Raw genomic sequence first — 20,635 nt, 5'->3', positions numbered from 1 at the left:
TACGGTGTAGTGGCAGTGGACGGAGGGGTAAAAAGTGAACTTTGGAATTACTTTTGATGACGCAGATTATATTGGATCGACCGTTTAATCCACCGAATAAATATTTCCGTTATACTCCACGCATGTATTGCCGTTCTTTCGTTGTTTGTTCGATTTGCCTTCCCACTAGCTATATATATTTGTTTCCCCGTTTGATATAATAATCGTAGTAATAATAATACAAAAAACATATTACTGCGATGAAAAACACAATGGGAAAATGTAAATTGAATTAAAAAAGTTATTATAGCTTTTACTTAACAACAAGAGTAACGCGAAAAAAAACCAAATATAGTAGAATTAAATTAATACAAGCGTATTCATTTAAACCGTATTGATTTTGTTTTTCTCGTAAAACCTAAATTATACTGACTTTAAGATTTTATCTCGTATTTAATATTTAAAAAATGTTTATTTAAAGTATTTTTTGTAAAAAAGTCGTGTTAAACATAAATTTGTTGTATTAGATATTTTTTTTTTTTTGAGACATTAAGATTCAGGTTTATTTGTGGTAATACACTAATTGATGCAATTCCTTAACTTTATCAAATAAACATAAATTTTTTAAAAATTGATTTGTATTTTAAATCATAGATTCTTATCTCATGGAATTTGTCTCATAATGATGTTTGCAGTTTTTGCTATTATTATGTAGAAATTTGTTTCTGATAGAATGAGTAATTTAACAGTTTTTAATCAGTTAATTTTCATTGATAATCAATATACTTATTGATATTTAAAAAATAATAATGTTTCGATTTTCTTAGCAGTTTTCTTAAGAGGACGCTACACCCGAATATGTTGTCTCCGTCTTACAAGTGCGTAACATTGCAAAAACTGTTTCGCGCGGGAAAGAACCGAGAAAGCTACAGTTATAACTAAGAAACGAAATTTTCACCACATAAAAAGGAGAATTTTTTCTGTGCCATATCGTTTTTATTTCTTCGATACCAGAACTACAAAAAAAATTATTCATGCTTAAAAAACACAAAATTAATGTATTATAAAACAATAAGAATTTTTTCGTTTAGTTAAGCGAACTATTAATTATTATTGCTTTAAAAATTATAAATTAATTTCTCAACACTACATCATGATATCCTAAGCTGAAGTGATTGAAGTGACATAAGTGTCAATTACCTGATTGAGCGTAGTGCCAATAACTGCCCAATTTTAAATAAATATTTAGTGTATATCAAATATACAATATCAATGACATCTATATAGTTACAGAATTGTTAAACTTCTTTTTTTTTATATAAGCGCTTCGCCAAAAGCTTCTTCATCCGCACTTCAGTTAATAATAGCCTTGATGGATTATTAATCAATATTGGTACTAAAATTATTGTAATATGTGAAATGTGTAAACGTTTAGTGTATATAGGTAAATATGCAAATCTGTAATCGAATAATTCAATTAATTACAAAACTATAGCTATATTGGTTATTAATTTATTATATTTATTTAAAATATTTATCATATGTTCAATATTTTGTTTAAATTTGAAAATATGAAAATATCGAAATTGATGTCATTGTCTAATCCAGTGACGTATTTGGAGGTTGAAATGAAATCAATACTCAAATTCTGTGCTGAAAAGGTATATTGTTGAAAAAGTTTCTGAATTTTGAGGTTAATAGGGAATAAATGAAATCAATCCCGAAATTCTGATGTCTTGACTTAAAAACATATCAATTCACAAAAATTTCAAGATGTTAAACTGTACAAACATCGGAAAAATAATTAGCACATAACGGCGTGAATTACAGATCGTTAATAAAAATTTTAGTCAGACAGATAACTAGTAAAACAGTTGACTCCGATTTATGGCCAATTTCTTCATTGATATACGCCGTTCTGTGGTAATTTTTTTTTCAATTTTTGTACAGTTGAACAAATTGAAATTTTTGTGAATTGATATTTTTATGTCAAGGCATTAGAATTTTGGAATTGATTTCACTTATCCTTATTAACCTCAAAATGTAGAAACTTTTTCAACAATTTGCCTTTTCATGCTCACAGAATTTGGATATTGATTTGATTTCTTTATTAAGCTCCAAATTCTACTTTTACAACTATGATTTTGTTTGGCACAGCATTTTGAGATTGATTTTACTTCATTATTAACATCAAAATTCTATCTTTCTTCCAATCGCTTTAACTTACACACAGAAAGTCTTTTTTACTTCTCCGAAGTACTTTCTTATGGATTACATTATATTGTATAATCGTCTCAGATATTATATATTAAATTAAATCAACTCTACTAATTATATAAATTATTCAATAAATTGACATAATCATTACTTATATTATTATATTAAAACAATGATAAGTTGGTAGGTATCTATGATTAAAAAAAAAATATGTGGACACAAACATCTCGACAAAATGAAATACAACCATTCTACTCGATTTGAAGATTTTCCTATACCTAATAGCTATTATACTTATTTGAGACTATGTATTTTCTCTTCAAGTGTCTTTTACATATTATTTTATACAGTATATGCTCTCTCTTTCTCTCTCTCTCTCTCTCTCTCTCACACACACACACACACACACACACACACACACACACACACACACACACACACACACACACACACACACACACACACACACACACACACACACACACACACACACACACACACACACACACACACACACACACACACACACACACACACACACACACACACACACACACACACACACACACACACACACACACACACACACACACACACACACACACACACACACACACACACACACACACACACACACACACACACACACACACACACACACACACACACACACACACACACACACACACACACACACACACACACACACACACACACACACACACACACACACACACACACACACACACACACACACACACACACACACACACACACACACACACACACACACACACACACACACACACACACACACACACACACACACACACACACACACACACACACACACACACACACACACACACACACACACACACACACACACACACACACACACACACACACACACACAAGCTTGCTCGCGTGTGTGACAAAATTATGTTTGGATCATATTTGAGCTGCTTTAGAAAATAAAAATAAAAATTCTCAACCAACCTCCTACACGAATATTCATCCCGAAACTTTCGTGTGCTACTTCCGTATCGCCCAGACGTACTACCGTGTGGAACAATATCATAATATATGCATAAAAACTTTGCCGCGACACGACGACAATGGAATTACCCGAAAACCTTTCAGTCGACTTGTACATAAAAACCGACAAACGGAACAGCTTAGGGTTGATGGGATGGAGAAGAGGGTATACCGCCATTCGATATGAAAATAAAATGAAAATAACTTTCTGGGAACATGGAGGAAATGGAAGTTGAGCAAAAAAAAAAAAAATGAATAAGAATCAAACATGTATTCACGAAAGAACATTATTTTACCACTGCTATTTACTTTATACTCAAAAATATGTTTCACCCTTCCGAATGAATGATTAGGATAAACTATTTGAAGCATTCGGAAGAAATGTTGTTTTTATTTAACATTTAGGTAAACATATTTTAAAGTCGTGAAAGTTATGTATAGTTTAAAAATTGGGTAAAATGATTTTATGTATACTGTGTGAGTACTGTGTGCGAGTTGCGCTACAGGCTACAATTCGAAACTTTAAATTCAAAATAAATCTTTGTTCCCAAATTAAACTCAAAATATAATTTACTGTTCAAATTTAGTATACAATTGTTAAAAGTCAAGTACCTATTAGTTTAAATCGTGTTTTTTTTATATTTTATATTAGTACACACTTTGTAACAGTAGTTCAGCAGTTGTTTCAAAAAGTAAAAATATACATACCTACTACATAATATTATTGATGTAAAGTTTCATAAGAATTTTGATATTATGAATTTAATTAGATAATAATAATTATAAAATATTATATAATATATATTATAATTATTATTAAATATAATTATAAAAAATTAATTAAAATACGTACTAATTTAAACACTATTAAATTATTTGATTTTTAGTTCAAAAAGCATCAATGATTTCATTGATTTAAGTGTAAATAGTATAATTATAATAAATTGTATGTATTAGATTCTAATAATTAGAAAAATGAGAATGTGAAAGAAATTTATATGATTATCCAGTAAAACTTAATTATAAAATACATGATTAAGCTCGTAAAATAATTTTAAAACAACTGAGATAATGTATCCATTGTCACTGTGTATTACAAAGGTATAATTGGACTTTTCCTCTAAGGTGGATTTAGTTGGTAGGTACTTCGTTAATATATCAACTCCATTGAATTATAAAATAATAATAACAATAAAATCTCTCTTTTGAGTTAAAACCGTGAAAGATAATTTTATTTGGAGTATATACTATTTTATAGTATTTACAATATTTATATTCAATAATATTTTTATAATATTATGTAGGTAGATCTGTTTCTAGATTTACTAATTTATGTTAATGTTCTACACGGTTTTGAAGTTATAATTGTCTTATTTTCTAGAGAATGCTTTTTATTGAAAAGGAAAATCTTTATAGAAATTATAATTTTATTTATTACATTTTATTAATGAAAAAAAAAAAAAAACTCAGAGCCCTTTATATCAGTTTTATTATGAACTTTTTATATTATGTACAATTTGATTCATTTATAAATTTGTAGTTAGTGAAAAAGATTTTTATGTTTTATTATCTTAGTATAATAATACACAAATTATAATCATCAATTATTTTTCAACCTCCTGGTTGCATCTACGTATATTGTGTTTTGTTCAACAATAGTTTATGGAGGTTTAATATAGGTATTTTACTTTTTGTTACTTGTATTAATTATATCTAAAATTAGATCAATAACGTAATATATAGCTAAATGTATACATTTATGAGAAACCTATCTCAATGCCTCTATTTTAAAAATGTTCTTAACTTATACAATTATTAACTATGTAGATTATTTTCCATTTTGAAACTGTATAATATAAGACAGATGCTATTAATATTTTCCTTAACTTTTAACTTTTAACAAAGTTAATAAAGAAATGAATAAAGAAGAATAATGATTATAACAAAATAGTTCATTTTAGGTATATTTTGATACAAAAAAAATTCGACAATTTTTTAAATTAGAATATTTTTTAGCAAGCTTAAAAAAATAATTTAAAAATTAATCTTTATAACTATATAATTTTTTCAATACAAATTAATTTTAGTAACATACATTTTAGAAAATGTTTTCATTTTATATAATATCATCAATTTTTACCGCAGCATTAACTATTCTTGACAACTCAATTTTTGATAAAAATTGACTGATTATGTTTTTATCAACCATCTAAAATATTAACAAATTTAATATAATAATTCGACGGTTAAGTCTTTAAAAGAATTTAAAAAAGTGTACTTCGAATGGTCTATTAAATGCTGTAACTGAAACATCGATAAATTTAGCGTCTGGTTCAGTGATTATGCACAATGTCTTCAAAGCAAACTCTATGGTTCCTAAAATACTTTTGTTGGCAGTTGAATAATTTTTAATCAAAAAATTTGTTACCAGATCACTTTTTCTTCCTACAGCACTAGCCTAAATACATGATAAATACCATTAATCTGATAATCATTTTAACAATAAATCCTAGTTAGTACTTAAAAAAAATAAATATTATTATTATTAATCGTTCAAAAGATATACATACCCTACGCAGTATAATAACATACAATTAGTGTAGATACCTACCTATGTGGTGATAATAATGTTGATTTTAAGTTGCACAAGAAGAAGACACCCATCGGGGACCTTTTATTTTTTAAACGGTGAGAGAGTGCAATGTTATCTATTTAATAACTATATAATAATAATATATTTACTAAAACATGTGATATTGTGCCATATGCGTCGGTAACATATAAATTTTGTCCATTATTATCACAAGATGCAACCATGAAAGATTCAGTGTACGGCAAAGTTGGTAGATTATTGAGTACTCTGATTTCAGGATCTATCGAATAAATACATGTTATTTTTCTAATCGTATACAATTATTAATATAAGCTAGATAATTTTTAAAAAAAACCTATAAAACCTGAACTTTTTTTATCAGTTATTAAATAAGTACGGTTTGTGAGCTAAACCATATTTTTAATTTGTTCAATAGTTGCATTTTAAATAAGTTATAAATAAAACTATTGAAAAATGTACCTTTATAAAAAATAATTGTAAGCCTATAAAAAAGATAATATTTTATTACCAATCAAAAATTCTGCCACACGATCGCCTGATGAATTCAGTCCATGTACGCTATTAGTATACAGCTTAGCTTTATCAATAATCATCAATGAATTGGATGAACATCCTAGAAACAATGTGAATTTCTTAACTAAAAATCAATAAATCAATAGTTTTTATCGCAAAAAGTAAACAAATTATTTAAAATGGTCAAAACTTTTTCTTCTATTATTTACGTACATTATAAATTAATAACATTTTATGATTGGTACTTTTAAATTTCATAAAAACTATTTTATTAGAAGTACTAATTAAGTAATAAATGTGTAGTAAAAAATTAACAATACTGGTGAAATTTGAAATTTATTATTATATTCGCTTTTATTAAGTTTACCTGACCAGGCGACAGTGATTTTACCATCCAGTGAACAAATAGTGTTTTGATTTTCAAAAAAATTTTCGGCAGCAATGACAATACAATTATTTCCTACTATACCAACCTTAAAACAAACTAATTATATTTACAACATCCGAGAAAATTTTACGCATGTGATAGATAAAACAAGTTTCAAAGTTGACTTACCAAGAGGTTCCCGGTCATGATGTGTTCTTGTGTAGTTTTTGACATTTTACTATTTTATATCTTATGATACATATAGTACACCTACATGCATAAAGTTAAGAATGATGTATGAAATATAACGCATCAAAAGCAGCTGTGTAAGTTTTTATAATGAATTCAGTTTTACCATGGATGAACCAAAAAAAAAACACAGTGTTTTCGCAGTATCAGTTAAAAATTATTTGATTTTAATCATATTGAAGTAATTGGTATTGACTGTTAGTGACAATTTTAGATTTTTAATAAGGTTATTGCTTTGTGTGTTAAAATAATCTCTTTATTAAGATCTGTCTTAAAGTTCAAATGAAAGACATTATAATACAAAAATATATGATAAACGGTAATATCGCCTGTTTTAATAAATTTTATGTATGGCCTGTAATTCAGTAAACGAGTTTATATTTAATCCTTTGGAGCAAATATTTGCACTCAGCAAAAGCTACGAAACTTTACTTTGAGTCGTTTGTTTTGTTGTGGCTATGGTGTTCAAAATTAAATCCAAATCTTTGAAAGTGATACAATAAAGGTGAAATACGAAGAAATTGAGCTTTATACAATAATGTATTAAAGGAAGTGAAATTATATTTCAGTGGAATCATTAATTAATTTCATGTGTTAATCCGAAACCGTTAATTTCCACAAATTACATCTTTTTATGAATCGTTAAATATGACAAGTCGTTGGGTGTAGAAAATTGTATGCATTAATATTAAAATTTTCTTAAACATAAATTAAAATATTTTTTAAATTATATTACTTATTATAATTGTTTAATCAAAATCGTTTTTTTTACCGACTATGGCATTATACTATACACATTTCACATGCTAGGTGTGCCAAAAAACATATTTTCAATACTATACGTACTATATAGTCTATACTCTATACTATATATCTATACGTTTATATAATGCATCATACTTATTATCTCACACGCATTATAATAGATGTAGGCACTATAAAATACGTACACTAATTATAGATTATATTATGTGAATTGCATATTGTTTTAGTTAAATTATGAATTTAATATTTATATTACATTATATACTCGCCATACTTTTTATTCGATAGTTCATCTTTGGAATAATTATATGGTGCCGGACTGTAGCTCTCGAGTTGATGGAAACTTAAGTACCCAAAATCCCACCAAATGTAAAGCTAAGATATTTATCATGAGTAAATAAGGAAATCCAGCTTTTTTACAAATTAACAGCGGATAATTCCAGTGGAAAAACATGTATGGCTCAGAGAATCTTAGGAGTTAAGAGTAGATATATCTAAAAGAAAAACAAACTTTGAAAATTCACAAAAATATAACTTACGCATACCCAATATCAATTGCCGCTTTTGTGACGAAAATAACAAATTACAAATTCTCCAAAACAAATTCCTTAAAATAGCACTCCAAGTCCTTTGGCTCGTGCGAAACAAAAGCTACTATACAATGACACGGGATTACCTTACCTATCAACATGTGTAACATAGGTAACCAATAAAAAAAACTTCGACAATAACCTAAATAATAAAACCAAAGGTGCTCTACAGTCTACACTACAAAATCGGAGAAAAAACATCTAAACCGGGACTGAAATCATGCCTACAACAGTCCACAACACATCTTCTAAGAAAATCAACTTGAATACAACACTAAAAAGAAAACATATCTTTTAGATTCTGAACGAAGTGATCAAAACAAGTGATTAAATTTTTATGAACATTTGAAATTTAAATTTTTACAACATTGGATTTAGCGATTTCCTTATTTTGGTGTAACTCTAAAACAAATGACCGCAAATACTTTAAATTTTCACTGAATGTTTATTTAGGCATTTTCTATATTTGATAAAATTTTCAAAATATTTAGATTTGTTTTGAGCTGTTTACTGACATTTTAATTTTTCAACTTTTTTAGTTTTTTTTTCTATAAATATCGATAAAAATGTATTTGTTCGGTAGAAAAGCTTGAAAATTCAATACAAGGCTTCAAACACATTGTAACAATAGCAGTTAAAAAATATTAAAAATTCGTAGGCATGATTTTTTTTATAAGCATTTAAAGTTCAAATTTTGACTAAATACGTAAAAATTACGGCAATGTTCAAATTATCTTAGATAGAAATTCATAAAAGTTTTTATTTTTAATTCTAAGATTTGAAAATTTAATACATGGCTCCTATCATATTTTTCCAATAGCAATTGAAAAATAAAAGAAATATAAAGTCACAATTTTTTTTTTTTAAGCATTCAAAGTTAGAGTTTTGACAACATATTATGTAAAATTCACAAATTATTTTAAGCTATAGAAATTCATAAACAATTTTCCTTTTTAAATCTAAGATTTGAAAATTTAATACAAGATTCCTTACAAGTTTGTCAATCTTTATATCAAATGAAAAGTCCACCGGAAATTCAAATTAAATTTTTATGAGCATTTGAAATTTAAATATTTACAACATTTGATTTTCACTGGATTTCACATTTAGTGATTTTCTTATTTTGGTGTAACTCTAAAAGTCTAAAACTAATGACCGCAAATACTTTAAATTTTCACTGAATGTTTATTTAGGCATTTTCTATATTTGATAAAATTTTCAAAATATTTAGATTTGTTTTGAGCTGTTTACTGACATTTTAATTTTTCAATTTTTTTAGTTTTTTCTTCTATAAATAGGTATCGATAACAATTTATTTTCTCGTTAGAAAAGCTTGAAAATTTAATACAAGGCTTCTAACACATTTTAACAATAACAGTTGAAAAATAAAATTAATTCATAGTCACAATTTTTTTTTACAAGGATTCAAAGTTTGAATTTTGACAACATACGTAAAAATCACGAAAATTCATAAATTATTTTATGCTAGAAATTCATAAAAAAATTTCTTTTTATATCTAAGATTTGAAAATTTAATACATGGCTCCTATCATATTTTTCCAATAGAAATTGAAAAATAAAATAAATGCGTAGTCACAATTTTTTTTTACAAGCATTCAAAGTTTGAATTTTGACAACATATGTAAAAATCACGAAAATTCGCAAATTATTTCAAACTAGAAATTCATAAAAAATTTTCTTTTTAAATCTAAGATTTGAAAAATTTTAATAATCTATAATATATCCTAGACAGATAAACCGTCTTCGCTCAGAATCGTTTTTCGTTTACAATGATATAATATCATTGGATTCAAATTTAATTCCATCCATTACAGTAACCCACTTGTAACCTACTGTACAGCAGGGTGACATCAACGACTTACCCGCCTTTTTTTTATTTGTATTTATTGAAAATTTAAAACTTTTTAGTTTTTACAAACATTTTTTAACTTTTATTTTACTACCTATCTAATTTAAAAAAGAGTGTTGGAGACGTTGGAGTGGTTCATTAAACACAATCATATTGCATAAGATTTAATAATTTTATATTATATGCTATATGCTCAAAAATGTCTGGTGCCCCATCTTCACCGATACAGATCATTCCAAGACAGGGCATATAGGTACAACACACGTTGACTATAATATTAAATTTGTTAGTTGAAATTTGAACATGAATAATTTTGCTATGCTATGTTTTTATAAACATTAATACACGAATCGTTTTTTTTAACATGCAATTAATTTATTATAATAGGTATCTCATAAGTCATAACATTTGGCAGCAGAGGAGTAGTATTTTGCAAATAGACTCTCATCTGCTGTCGGTTTTAAATCGAAAAGAAAGAAGTCATAAAAATTATGTTACAAGTAAATATAGTGTAAAATAATGATTGAAATGGTCGTTACACGTGTATGTAAAATAACAATTTACTATATAAAAACATGTGGTTTTAGGCGGTTAAATTTATTTCGAAATCAATACCAAATAAAAACAGTTAATTTGAAAACAAAATTAATTTTATATGAAGTTCTGAATTAGGAGTAATATTGAAATAAGAATAGCGCACAAAAGATCTGAAGATAACTAAAATTGGTTTAAAATTATATTAAGTTTTTAGATTTAATAATTATCATAATTTAGATATTAATTGCCTATTGGTATACTTTAAAATTGAAAAAAAATCGTGTTAATGCATATTCAATCTATTATATTTTTATATGGTAAAATCATTTATATGTTTTATTATTGATAATAAATACTTTAAAATTTTACTAAAATCACCAATTACATTAATTTTAACCCTTTACCCTTTTATTCCAAGTGTGCATTTTTGAACGAACCTTTCAATAAAGTTTGGATTTTTTCAATTAATAATGAAATATGTATTAATTTATATTTCGAAATGCAAATACCTAATTGTCATCATTGAAACTTCATATGTATCCTTTTTTAAATTAAAGCTTTTAATTTCTTTGTATGGAAATTTAAAGTATAGCTTAATATATTATTATTATAAGTAAATATGTTACGAACCACAATATTTAAGGTCGAATCGAACCGGAACCGAACTTTTCTTTAAATAAACGAACTCGAACAAATTCGAACCTACACACTTTTAATCGAACCCGAACCGAACCGAACTCTTCAAATATTTTATCGAACTCGAACCGAACATTAAAAGTTAAATTGGATATTATTTTATTTAATATTTATTTATTTATCATTTAACCACTATACCTCAGAATTATTGAATAAAGATTTTACTACCATTTACTTAAATACTTTAAATACTTTAATAATTAATAATTATCATGCATGATATTTTTAATTTTTAATTATTAATATTATGATAATTGATAAGAAAAAGCGAAAAACATCAATATTTAAAACAAGCAAGCACTAAACAACTAATATTAATCTATTAATTATTAATTATTTGATAATAATTTATAATTTTAGTCGTTACTCCATCTACTTTTACTTTTATTTCTCTGGTTCGATTATCGAACGGAACTATTAGATATTTGGTTCGATTCGATTATTTGGGATTTCCAGTTCGGTTTTCGAGCTGAACCCAGAGTTCAGTTCGGTTTGGTTCGAAAATCGAACAGTTCGTAACATCTTTTTGCTTTATTATAAGTTATAATTATGTAGGTTTGTTATTGATATTTTTAAAAGGGCCATTTTTTGTCATCGATGTTTACTGTAAATGTACCGAAGTAAATTTTCCTAACATTGCTAAATTAATCATACATAATAGGCATCTATCTATTAAAGAAATAAATACTTTTAAAACATCATCTTAAAGGCACGCACCTACAAATCTGTGAGATAAATGTTTCCTTTAAAACTAAATATAATGACAAACATAATGCTATTACAATTATTCGTAATTAATTTACCGAACAAGCTAAGTATTAAATTATTGAAGTATATTGTTGAATGCCTAAATATATTTCTTAATCAATGAAAACTTGACTATTACATCGGTTTAAGAAAGCATTCATTATGATTTCCCGTAAACGGAAATTTGGTTGATTGAAATACGATTTTGGGTGAATTTACCCATGCAATTGCTTATTAAAGATATATTTATCTTTACTTTTTATTGTGGTGAATATAAAATTATCCGAAAGTCACATCTTATACACGAAGTTGCTTTTAAATTAAACTCTAGCATTTAACATATTATTTTTATTTAATAATTTATGGAGTTGTTGACTTCTGTAATAATTTACTATCATACCTATACATATTTAACGATAGTGTGATTTTATAATTTGTTATAGCAACCTGTCTACCGTGAAATCGATCCATTTGTTGCATGACTTTAAAAAGAATTTACTAAAATAAAGAGGAATAAAGATTGTAGACAGCGATTAATTGAATAATAATATGTATATTCAAGTACCCCTAAAGCAACACCCCAAAAACATAACTGAAAAGGTACTTATTAATAATATAGTAATAAAAACATAAATACGAGTATCTATTTGGTAAAAAGATTATTGGATTTACGCCACCACGATTTAATTTAATATAATAATATGCTTTCATCAATGAAAGTCAAGATTATTTGTGCTGATTGGAACGGACGTTCGTAATTAATCGAAAACAACCCAAAATAAAATATATATATGCAATTTACACTTTATCTAAAAAAGAATTTTGATAGTTTGCTGCCTTTTTTAAGGTTTTATTTGCACCACATAAACTACTTATATACATTATACAAAGACATTATGTACCTGTGCCATCTTGTACCTACACAAATTGTAATTTGGGCCTTTTTAAAATAACTCAAATTTTTTTTTTTAACAGATTAACATATTGTATTTTCAATAATTGAAAAATCAAGTTCATTTTAATAGTTACATTTCTATAAAACTATTAATATATATAAATTACAATGAGTAAAATATAAATGTAGATAAGTATACATACTTTATGCATAATGTATATTAAGTAAAAACAATTTCGGTTGTAAATAAAAAACCAGTCATATTATCAATAAAAATAATAGTAAATTTCAACGATTGTAGTTAAAAATTATATGCATATTTCATTTCGTTTTCTATCGTAGTACTTATTATATACGCACTTAAATATACTACTCGTCGCATAAGTTACAATTAATACAAAATACCATCTCCCATAGAAACTATAATGGGTTATTAAATACCTTAAATTTTTGTGATGATTATGTGTGGTGCAATATTCAATAGAAGTAACTATACGTCTATACGAGACACGAAAACCTAGGTATTATAATATATACGAATATTTAGGTGCCTATACGAACCCTTAATTCTTTGAACATGTTTTCAAATGTATATCATGGTTAATTTGTAACTAGGCACGTATCAATCTAAGGTAGTAATGTGATAATGTATGATTTATCCCAATAAATCAATTTCATATAAATAATACGATATGGTTTGTTATTTTAATATATTATATTATTATTTTATAGCAAGTGATCCATTTATTGTAATACTCTCATCATCACAAAAATTGCTAACATTTTTCAAAATACTTTTTTTTACACGATTTTAAGTTGTCAAAAACATCATTATAAATAACAATATTTCTGCTATTATTTTTTATCGTTGTCATTTTTAAATTGTTCTATTTTTTACTGACAACATGCGCATTTTGCATTCCTTATTGCAAAGCAGGATAATATTTTATGAAATAGGTACTTCTATATTTAAAACCCAAATTTTAGATGAGAATTTAGTTCATGAGTTAAAACCTTTAACTCATAAACGTACTTATTTAAATATTAGTTGTATATATTAAAGCGGTGAACAAGGGTAATAGGTAAGTACTCAAAATATTGGTCCATTACTCCGATCACCTATACTTTATATAATTATAGGTTATAAGTAATAAAATATATAAAAAAAATACTTGCTCAAAATTCGATTATCAAAATACTCTGAACTATTTTTACTATTTTTTATCTCATATTCTGCTGCAAAATATTAGATTTAATAAAAAACTGTAATATTGTTTTCTAAAGCATAAAAAACATGAACAATTTTATTTTGAGTGACTTAAAATTATGCAAAACTGCAAAAGTAATATATATATTTTTTTTTAATGAGTGTCTTATGTTAAATAGATACTCTTGTATAATTGTATTACTTTATAATATGTTTTTAACAGTCTTTGTAACAGATACTTTTTAAAAGTATTTTAAATAAGTATTTTAATTTTTAAGAGGTATTACATTAAAAAAAAACAGATGAGATTCGCCAAAAATTCTGACTTCATAATTTCATATGGTCATTATAACACAACTGTAGATTTATCCTCAATTTTTTTTGATCTTGGTAATGTTATATCTTATAAGGAATTTGAATTAAATTATCAAGCTTCTTAACAGACTAAACATTTATTTTCAATGATTAAAAAAAATAAAATAAACTAAAAAGAATCGAAAATCTTAATGTATATAAATGTCACTAAAATATTCAGAATATTAAATATTTTGAAAATTATGCTGTGAATAGAAAATGTTAATATAAATATTTAAAACAAATTTCAAATACTTATGGTTATTCATTTTTGAATTAAAAAAAAAAATAAGGAAATCGATTTTGTCGAAAACTAGTTTTGCATAAAAATCATACCATTTGTACATTTTTTTGTTTATTTTTTATGATTTTGATTTTGAAGTAAATACTAAGAAATTTTAATATTGACCCCCTTAAAGTATCAAATACATTCAATTTCATAGTATATTAAAGTTGGAAATTGAACCTTTTTTCAACTATAAATTATGTATAGTGTATGTGTAATCGAAAAAAAATTAAAAGAAACAAAAACACACATCACTGTAAAATCAATAGCTCAGTTCTGGATTAAAAAATAATTTTAAACAAATACATAAAAACTCTGAAAAGTATTTATATGAAATAAGATATTGTTAAATTATTACATGCGATTTTTTTTTTTTAACTACTTACTAACTTTTTTTGTTTTTTTTTTTATTGATTTTGAGGATCATTTTCATCGTAACATTTTGTGGAATCATAAATTATTCATTATTTGTTTTATTTTTCAAGGTGTTTGGATTTTTAGTTGGCTTTCAGTTAGACAGACAAAAATTACATATGATTTATACGATTATTCACGACCATTTATACATTTTAATAAACACATAGACATACATTTAACCACATTATTATATTTTATATATTTTAGAATAATTTAGACACAATAATTTTGGAGATTCAAGGTTCGCAATAAAAATGTAGGTAATTGTTGCTCTGTGCATTTTGTTTTTTGATTAATATCTATAATACCAGTTGAATCGAAAAACTTAATGTTCTTGCAGGTTACTAAATATTGCTATTATACAGGGTGATGCTTTTATCGAACAACACTCATATGCATGGTTGGATAGGTCATTTTTGGTCTACCGGAAAATTTTAAAAAGGGGCCTCCACATGAAAAAAAAATTGAATAATATATGATATTAAAGGGCCCCATTACTAAATACGAAGGGGGGCCCACCGGGAAATGTCCGGTTGCCCGGTAGGCCTATCCGCCTATGCTCATATTATGGTGTTTTTGTGTAAATATCACCTAACATACACCTATAACACACAAACACCACCCAACTTTGAAAGGCTATTTTTGTAAACGGATTAACGAAAAATGAAAATTTAAACGTGAAAATTCATTGAAAAAATAGCCTATTTAGTTTATGAAATTTTAAGAATAGGGTGCCATTTGAAAATAAAATTTGATAGCGGTTTTACCTGATACATAATATAAGAGTGAAAATATAAACAAAATATATAGTTCTAGAACAAGATGGATCTAAAATTTTGAAAAAATAAATTTGAAAAAGTCAATAGTTTTTGAAATGATGAGTGTTGTTTGATAAAAGAATCACCCTGTGTATGTAAAACAAATGCATAGTGTATCTCAGGATCTATAACTTATCAGTTTAAAAGTTAATTTATCTTGTACAGAGTCTATAGCTTATATAGTTGTAAATTCTTGTTCCGTAACGATTAATATAATAATATGTTTACCATGCAAGAGTTGTTATGTGCGCGTTTTATTTAAATTTCTTTAAAATACCTTTTTTTATTTTCAATTTTTTTGTCAAAACTGTCCAGCTATAATACTCTAGTCTATAATCTACGATTTGGAAGCAAGCGTCCAGAGGAGTCACGTTCCCGGTCTCCCGAAACTCATCTTATTATACACAAAATACTTTTTTTAATGTGTTAAAACAGTTATTAATTATTATAAAAAAAAGGTTGAAATCGTAAAATCGGGTAGTAGTATAAAATTTGTTTACAATGCTTGAGAGCTTATGTCCAATGTTTACTGTATGCAACTTTTCAGCAATTGTAATATATATATTACATACTCTTGTTTGGTGTATATTACCACCAATTACAGATTACATTGATGTATATTTATATAGTTACATGTTATAGTAATTATAAACAAAAAAAATATTTTAATAACTCAGCTGGTACTTAGGTATATTACAATAATTAATAATTATCCATAAGCACATATTTGATTAAAGTTATGAAAGATTTAGATTTATCATTGTTCAGTTAACCTTATGATTTTTCAGACGCAATTAAGTTAGAACTGGTTAATAATTATCACATTTTACTGTTAAAGTTTAAATCTTGTAAAGGAAAGTTGAATTGGAAAACTTATTTATGTTGACATAGTTTTAAGTTTAAACTACGCAACATTAAAATTAAGTTACGCAATCTGACAAAAATAAATATTGTATTTTTCTTAAAATATCTTGTAGGGATGCAAATGGCAAAATATTTTTAACTAACAAAAAATGAGGTAATTTTAATTTGACTTAGAATAGGTATAATAAAACAATTTTAGAGAAACAGAATTATTATAGTACCCAAAATGTCTGTTATCTATTACAATTATATGTAGTCAATTTACGTACATGAATGAACTTGTCTGTCAATTAACAATTTATTGGTATTTGTTTGGGATACCCGATTTAGTATTTATTTTTTTATTTACATAACTATCCTAACTTTTTTACCTTCAGATCTGATATATTGATTTGAAAAAAAATGTTCTAGTTATTATTGAAATTATTATTAATTTATAATCATTAAAACATCTTTGCTACAGTAATTGGTGGAAAGTTTTGACATATATCTGTTTATAAAACAAATATAATAAGTTTGTAAGTAATTTATTATTTTTAAAAAGAATTTTATTATTTTGTTTTAAGCGGTAATCTAAATTAATAGATATTATTATTGACAATAATTTTCTTTTTTTCTAGAAACATTTAATTTTATCAACAATAAGTTATATTTTATTTTGATACTTTCTCTATTTTATTATAATTAATTATATATTTAAGATATTTGAAGAGCCAGGGTAAAAGTTATTTGTATAGTATTCTAATATTCTTCTCCTCATCACAGTATAGCATTTTTTTTTTTTTTAATTGAAACTTTAGAAACAATGATAAATCATCGTGTAACAAAAAACTGTACTATGCAAAATATGTATTTATTTTTATGATGTAGGTCAGGTTAAATTAGGCCATTTTATCCTACTCTTATTTTTAGTTATAAGACAATTATATTATGATTAAATATTTACAAAAAGATAAAGAAAATAAATTATAAATATTTTCAATTAAATATTAAATACTTTTTAAATATATACCTTCGCGTTTGTTTTATAAAAAAAAAAAATCTATCAAACTGATATTTTTACGAATTATATTTTTATCATTACGTCGTAAATGTTGATGTACCTACCGTGAAATTGGTTAATATTCACTATCATCCAACGGTTTGTGCTTAATATGTCATTTAATGTTTTTTACTGGTAAACCTCAAACAAATAAATTAATATATAAAATATTACATATAAATCTATAATAGTCTTAAAGTCTTTAATTAAATTGATATACAGCCCTAAATGTCAGTTTGACACACCAAAGGCCCATAGGTGTAGGTCAGTTTCTTTAAGGGGCCCCATAACGAAATACAAAGAGTGTCAAAGACCCAACAATTCTGAGAATGAAACTGGGTCGGCTCTATAAAGAAAAAGTGGCTTACAAATTACGTACGATTTAATATTTCCATAAATACTTTATAGAGACCCTACTCTCAAGATAGACCAGGCACAAGAACCGAATAAAATAATTATAAAATCCTGACAAAAATGGAGGGATCCCAGCAGCAATATTGCGGCCCAGCGGCTAATAACCAAGCCTACAATGACCGTTATTTATGCAAATACTGCAAGGTGATGTACTATAAAATTAAGATTTATGAAGTCTACATTATTAACCTAAATTAAATTAAAACAACTGAATATTCAAACAAAATATTTATTTTTATTATTACATTATATATTGCATGTTTAGTGCATTATAGTGCCTATATATTTCAGAATTTAATTTTTTAAATAATGAGTGTTTATTTTTTAAGTGTTTTTAAAGTACTTCAAATAAATTAAAAATACTTTATGCTGTGTTGAAATCTATGTAAGCTTTATGTTTATATTAAATTGTAATGTTAGGTACATATTATTTTATGGTTTATTCAAGATATTTAATAAAATAAATACAATTATTATTAGGTATGTCGTTTTAAATTTGATTAGATAGATGTTTAGCATAGTCCAACATTTTATAAAGCAGTCGTAATAATTTGATTAAATAATTGTTTAAGCTTGAAATACGTTTGTTATACAATTATGAATATAAATAAGTTATGACTGGTTAATAATACAGTAATATTGTGTTTCACTGAGTTCTTTGATGTGTCAGGTACGATTTTATATTTATAACTTTGTTAAAATGATCGAACAGAGACTGTACTTTTTAGGTTAGCGCATTGATTTAGTTATTTATATTCTCGTTTTTCTTTAAATTTTAAAAATTGCTTGAAGGAATTAATTTTTTCATCACCCGAGTTCATTAAAATATTTTTGTTTTGTAACCGTGCAGTTATATTTGAATGAATTTATCTACAAATTGAAAAATTGAAATTCACAACTAAAATACCAAATAGGTTGTGAAACATAAATAATTGTTTTTTTTATTATTATTAAAACCTTATTTATTTTGTGTAAGTATAGATAATAGAATATTGTATAATTTATTTTTTTGAAGATGTGAATGATGGTTTATAATTTCAATTTCGCTTATCAATATTGGTTTTATTTGATTTCAACTATATAATATGGCCAATATGGGTAATACAATAGGACATAGGTATAATAATTTTATGATTTTTATATAACTGCAAAACAGAAATTTAATTATTTTATGATTTATAATCAATTTTTTTTTTCGATTTAAAGAGGAATTTCGATTTCTCCTAACGAATCATACGAGCAAAATCATCGTTAGCGTCCATACGCTTACACAACTACCAGAGCCTTTCAAACGGTGAATAAAAAAAAATGAAATACTAACTATTACTTACCAAAGAATAATTACATTATCATAGATCCATTGGTTATTGTTGAAGTTTAAATTCTAATTACCTAGTTTATTTTTCTACACAAAGTCGACATGTAACACACCCCTTACAATTAAAAAACAGTTATTTTTTTTTTACAAATGATCTATAGATTTTCATTTTTTCCAATTTTAAAATAAACTGTGTATTATAAAAAAATAAATTGTTGTATTTATATTATTTTTTTGGTATCTTGAATTCTATAAAAATAAGTTCTGAAAACGTATATTCATGCTGGAAATTATAATACAACTGTTATGACAACAACAGCTTCATCTAAAACACGAACAATACTAATAACAATAAGGCGAACAAATAATTTATTTAAACCACATGTATAACACTGAGGATGCATGGATAAGTGCACAGCAAGAGGCCCTGCAATTTTCACAAGACCGTACGATTTAAAAGATACGATGAAGAGCCATCAGACTCCCTGGCGGCTTGTTGTGTGGCATAAATTTCGAATAAATCTTTGTCCGCACTATATACTATACACTGTTGTATCTCGCACGTACCACCTCTAACCCCCAAACACACAAATGCTTCTTTCCGATGATCACAGCATCGCCCTGTCTTAAGTGAATGTCAGCCTACCCACTATCGTCCATCCTGCAGCCATCCATCCGATCCATTGCAAGCCAACGGCAATTCATCTCTCCAAAGCAGCTCTCAATGATGAACTTCTTTCGACCTTCTTTCGACCTTTTTTTATCATAAATCCGTCGTATATACACACGTTTTATCTCGAAGTAAAGGAACTGTTTCTGGTGGTTTTTATATTTTTTT

General features: G+C 26.0%; 2 protein-coding genes across 6 annotated transcripts in view; one reads left to right on the top strand and one right to left on the bottom strand.

Moving 5' to 3' along the window:
• Positions 1-20,635, top strand: part of LOC107169554 (uncharacterized) — a 250,857-nt gene that overhangs the window by 8,327 nt on the left and 221,895 nt on the right. The gene's annotated exons all lie outside the window — the stretch shown is intronic.
• LOC107167554 (proteasome subunit alpha type-7-like) lies at positions 5,351-6,935 on the bottom strand. The gene is made up of 6 exons (XM_089229781.1): positions 6,918-6,935; positions 6,729-6,834; positions 6,357-6,461; positions 5,977-6,107; positions 5,513-5,692; positions 5,351-5,443 (listed from the first exon to the last, which is right to left on the bottom strand). Exons 1-6 carry the CDS (start codon positions 6,933-6,935, stop codon positions 5,351-5,353), a joined length of 633 nt encoding a protein of 210 aa, XP_089085907.1.

This window comes from Diuraphis noxia, unplaced genomic scaffold (assembly GCF_037042655.1).
Source record: "Diuraphis noxia isolate RWA-SAM2 unplaced genomic scaffold, SU_Dnox_SAM2 contig0005, whole genome shotgun sequence".
Lineage (NCBI taxonomy): Eukaryota > Metazoa > Arthropoda > Insecta > Hemiptera > Aphididae > Diuraphis > Diuraphis noxia.
Note: the sequence above shows the minus strand (reverse complement) of the source record. Positions and strands in the feature narration are given on the sequence as shown.

Bases quoted from the DNA above. Each gene is read 5' to 3' on its own strand.
- LOC107167554 (XM_089229781.1), bottom strand. The intron at 6,462-6,728 runs GTAAACTTAATA...CATTGTTTCTAG, and splicing joins AATCACTGTCGCCTGGTCAG to GATGTTCATCCAATTCATTG. The intron at 5,444-5,512 runs GTACACTTTTTT...TTAATATTTTAG, and splicing joins CATTTAATAGACCATTCGAA to ATGGTTGATAAAAACATAAT.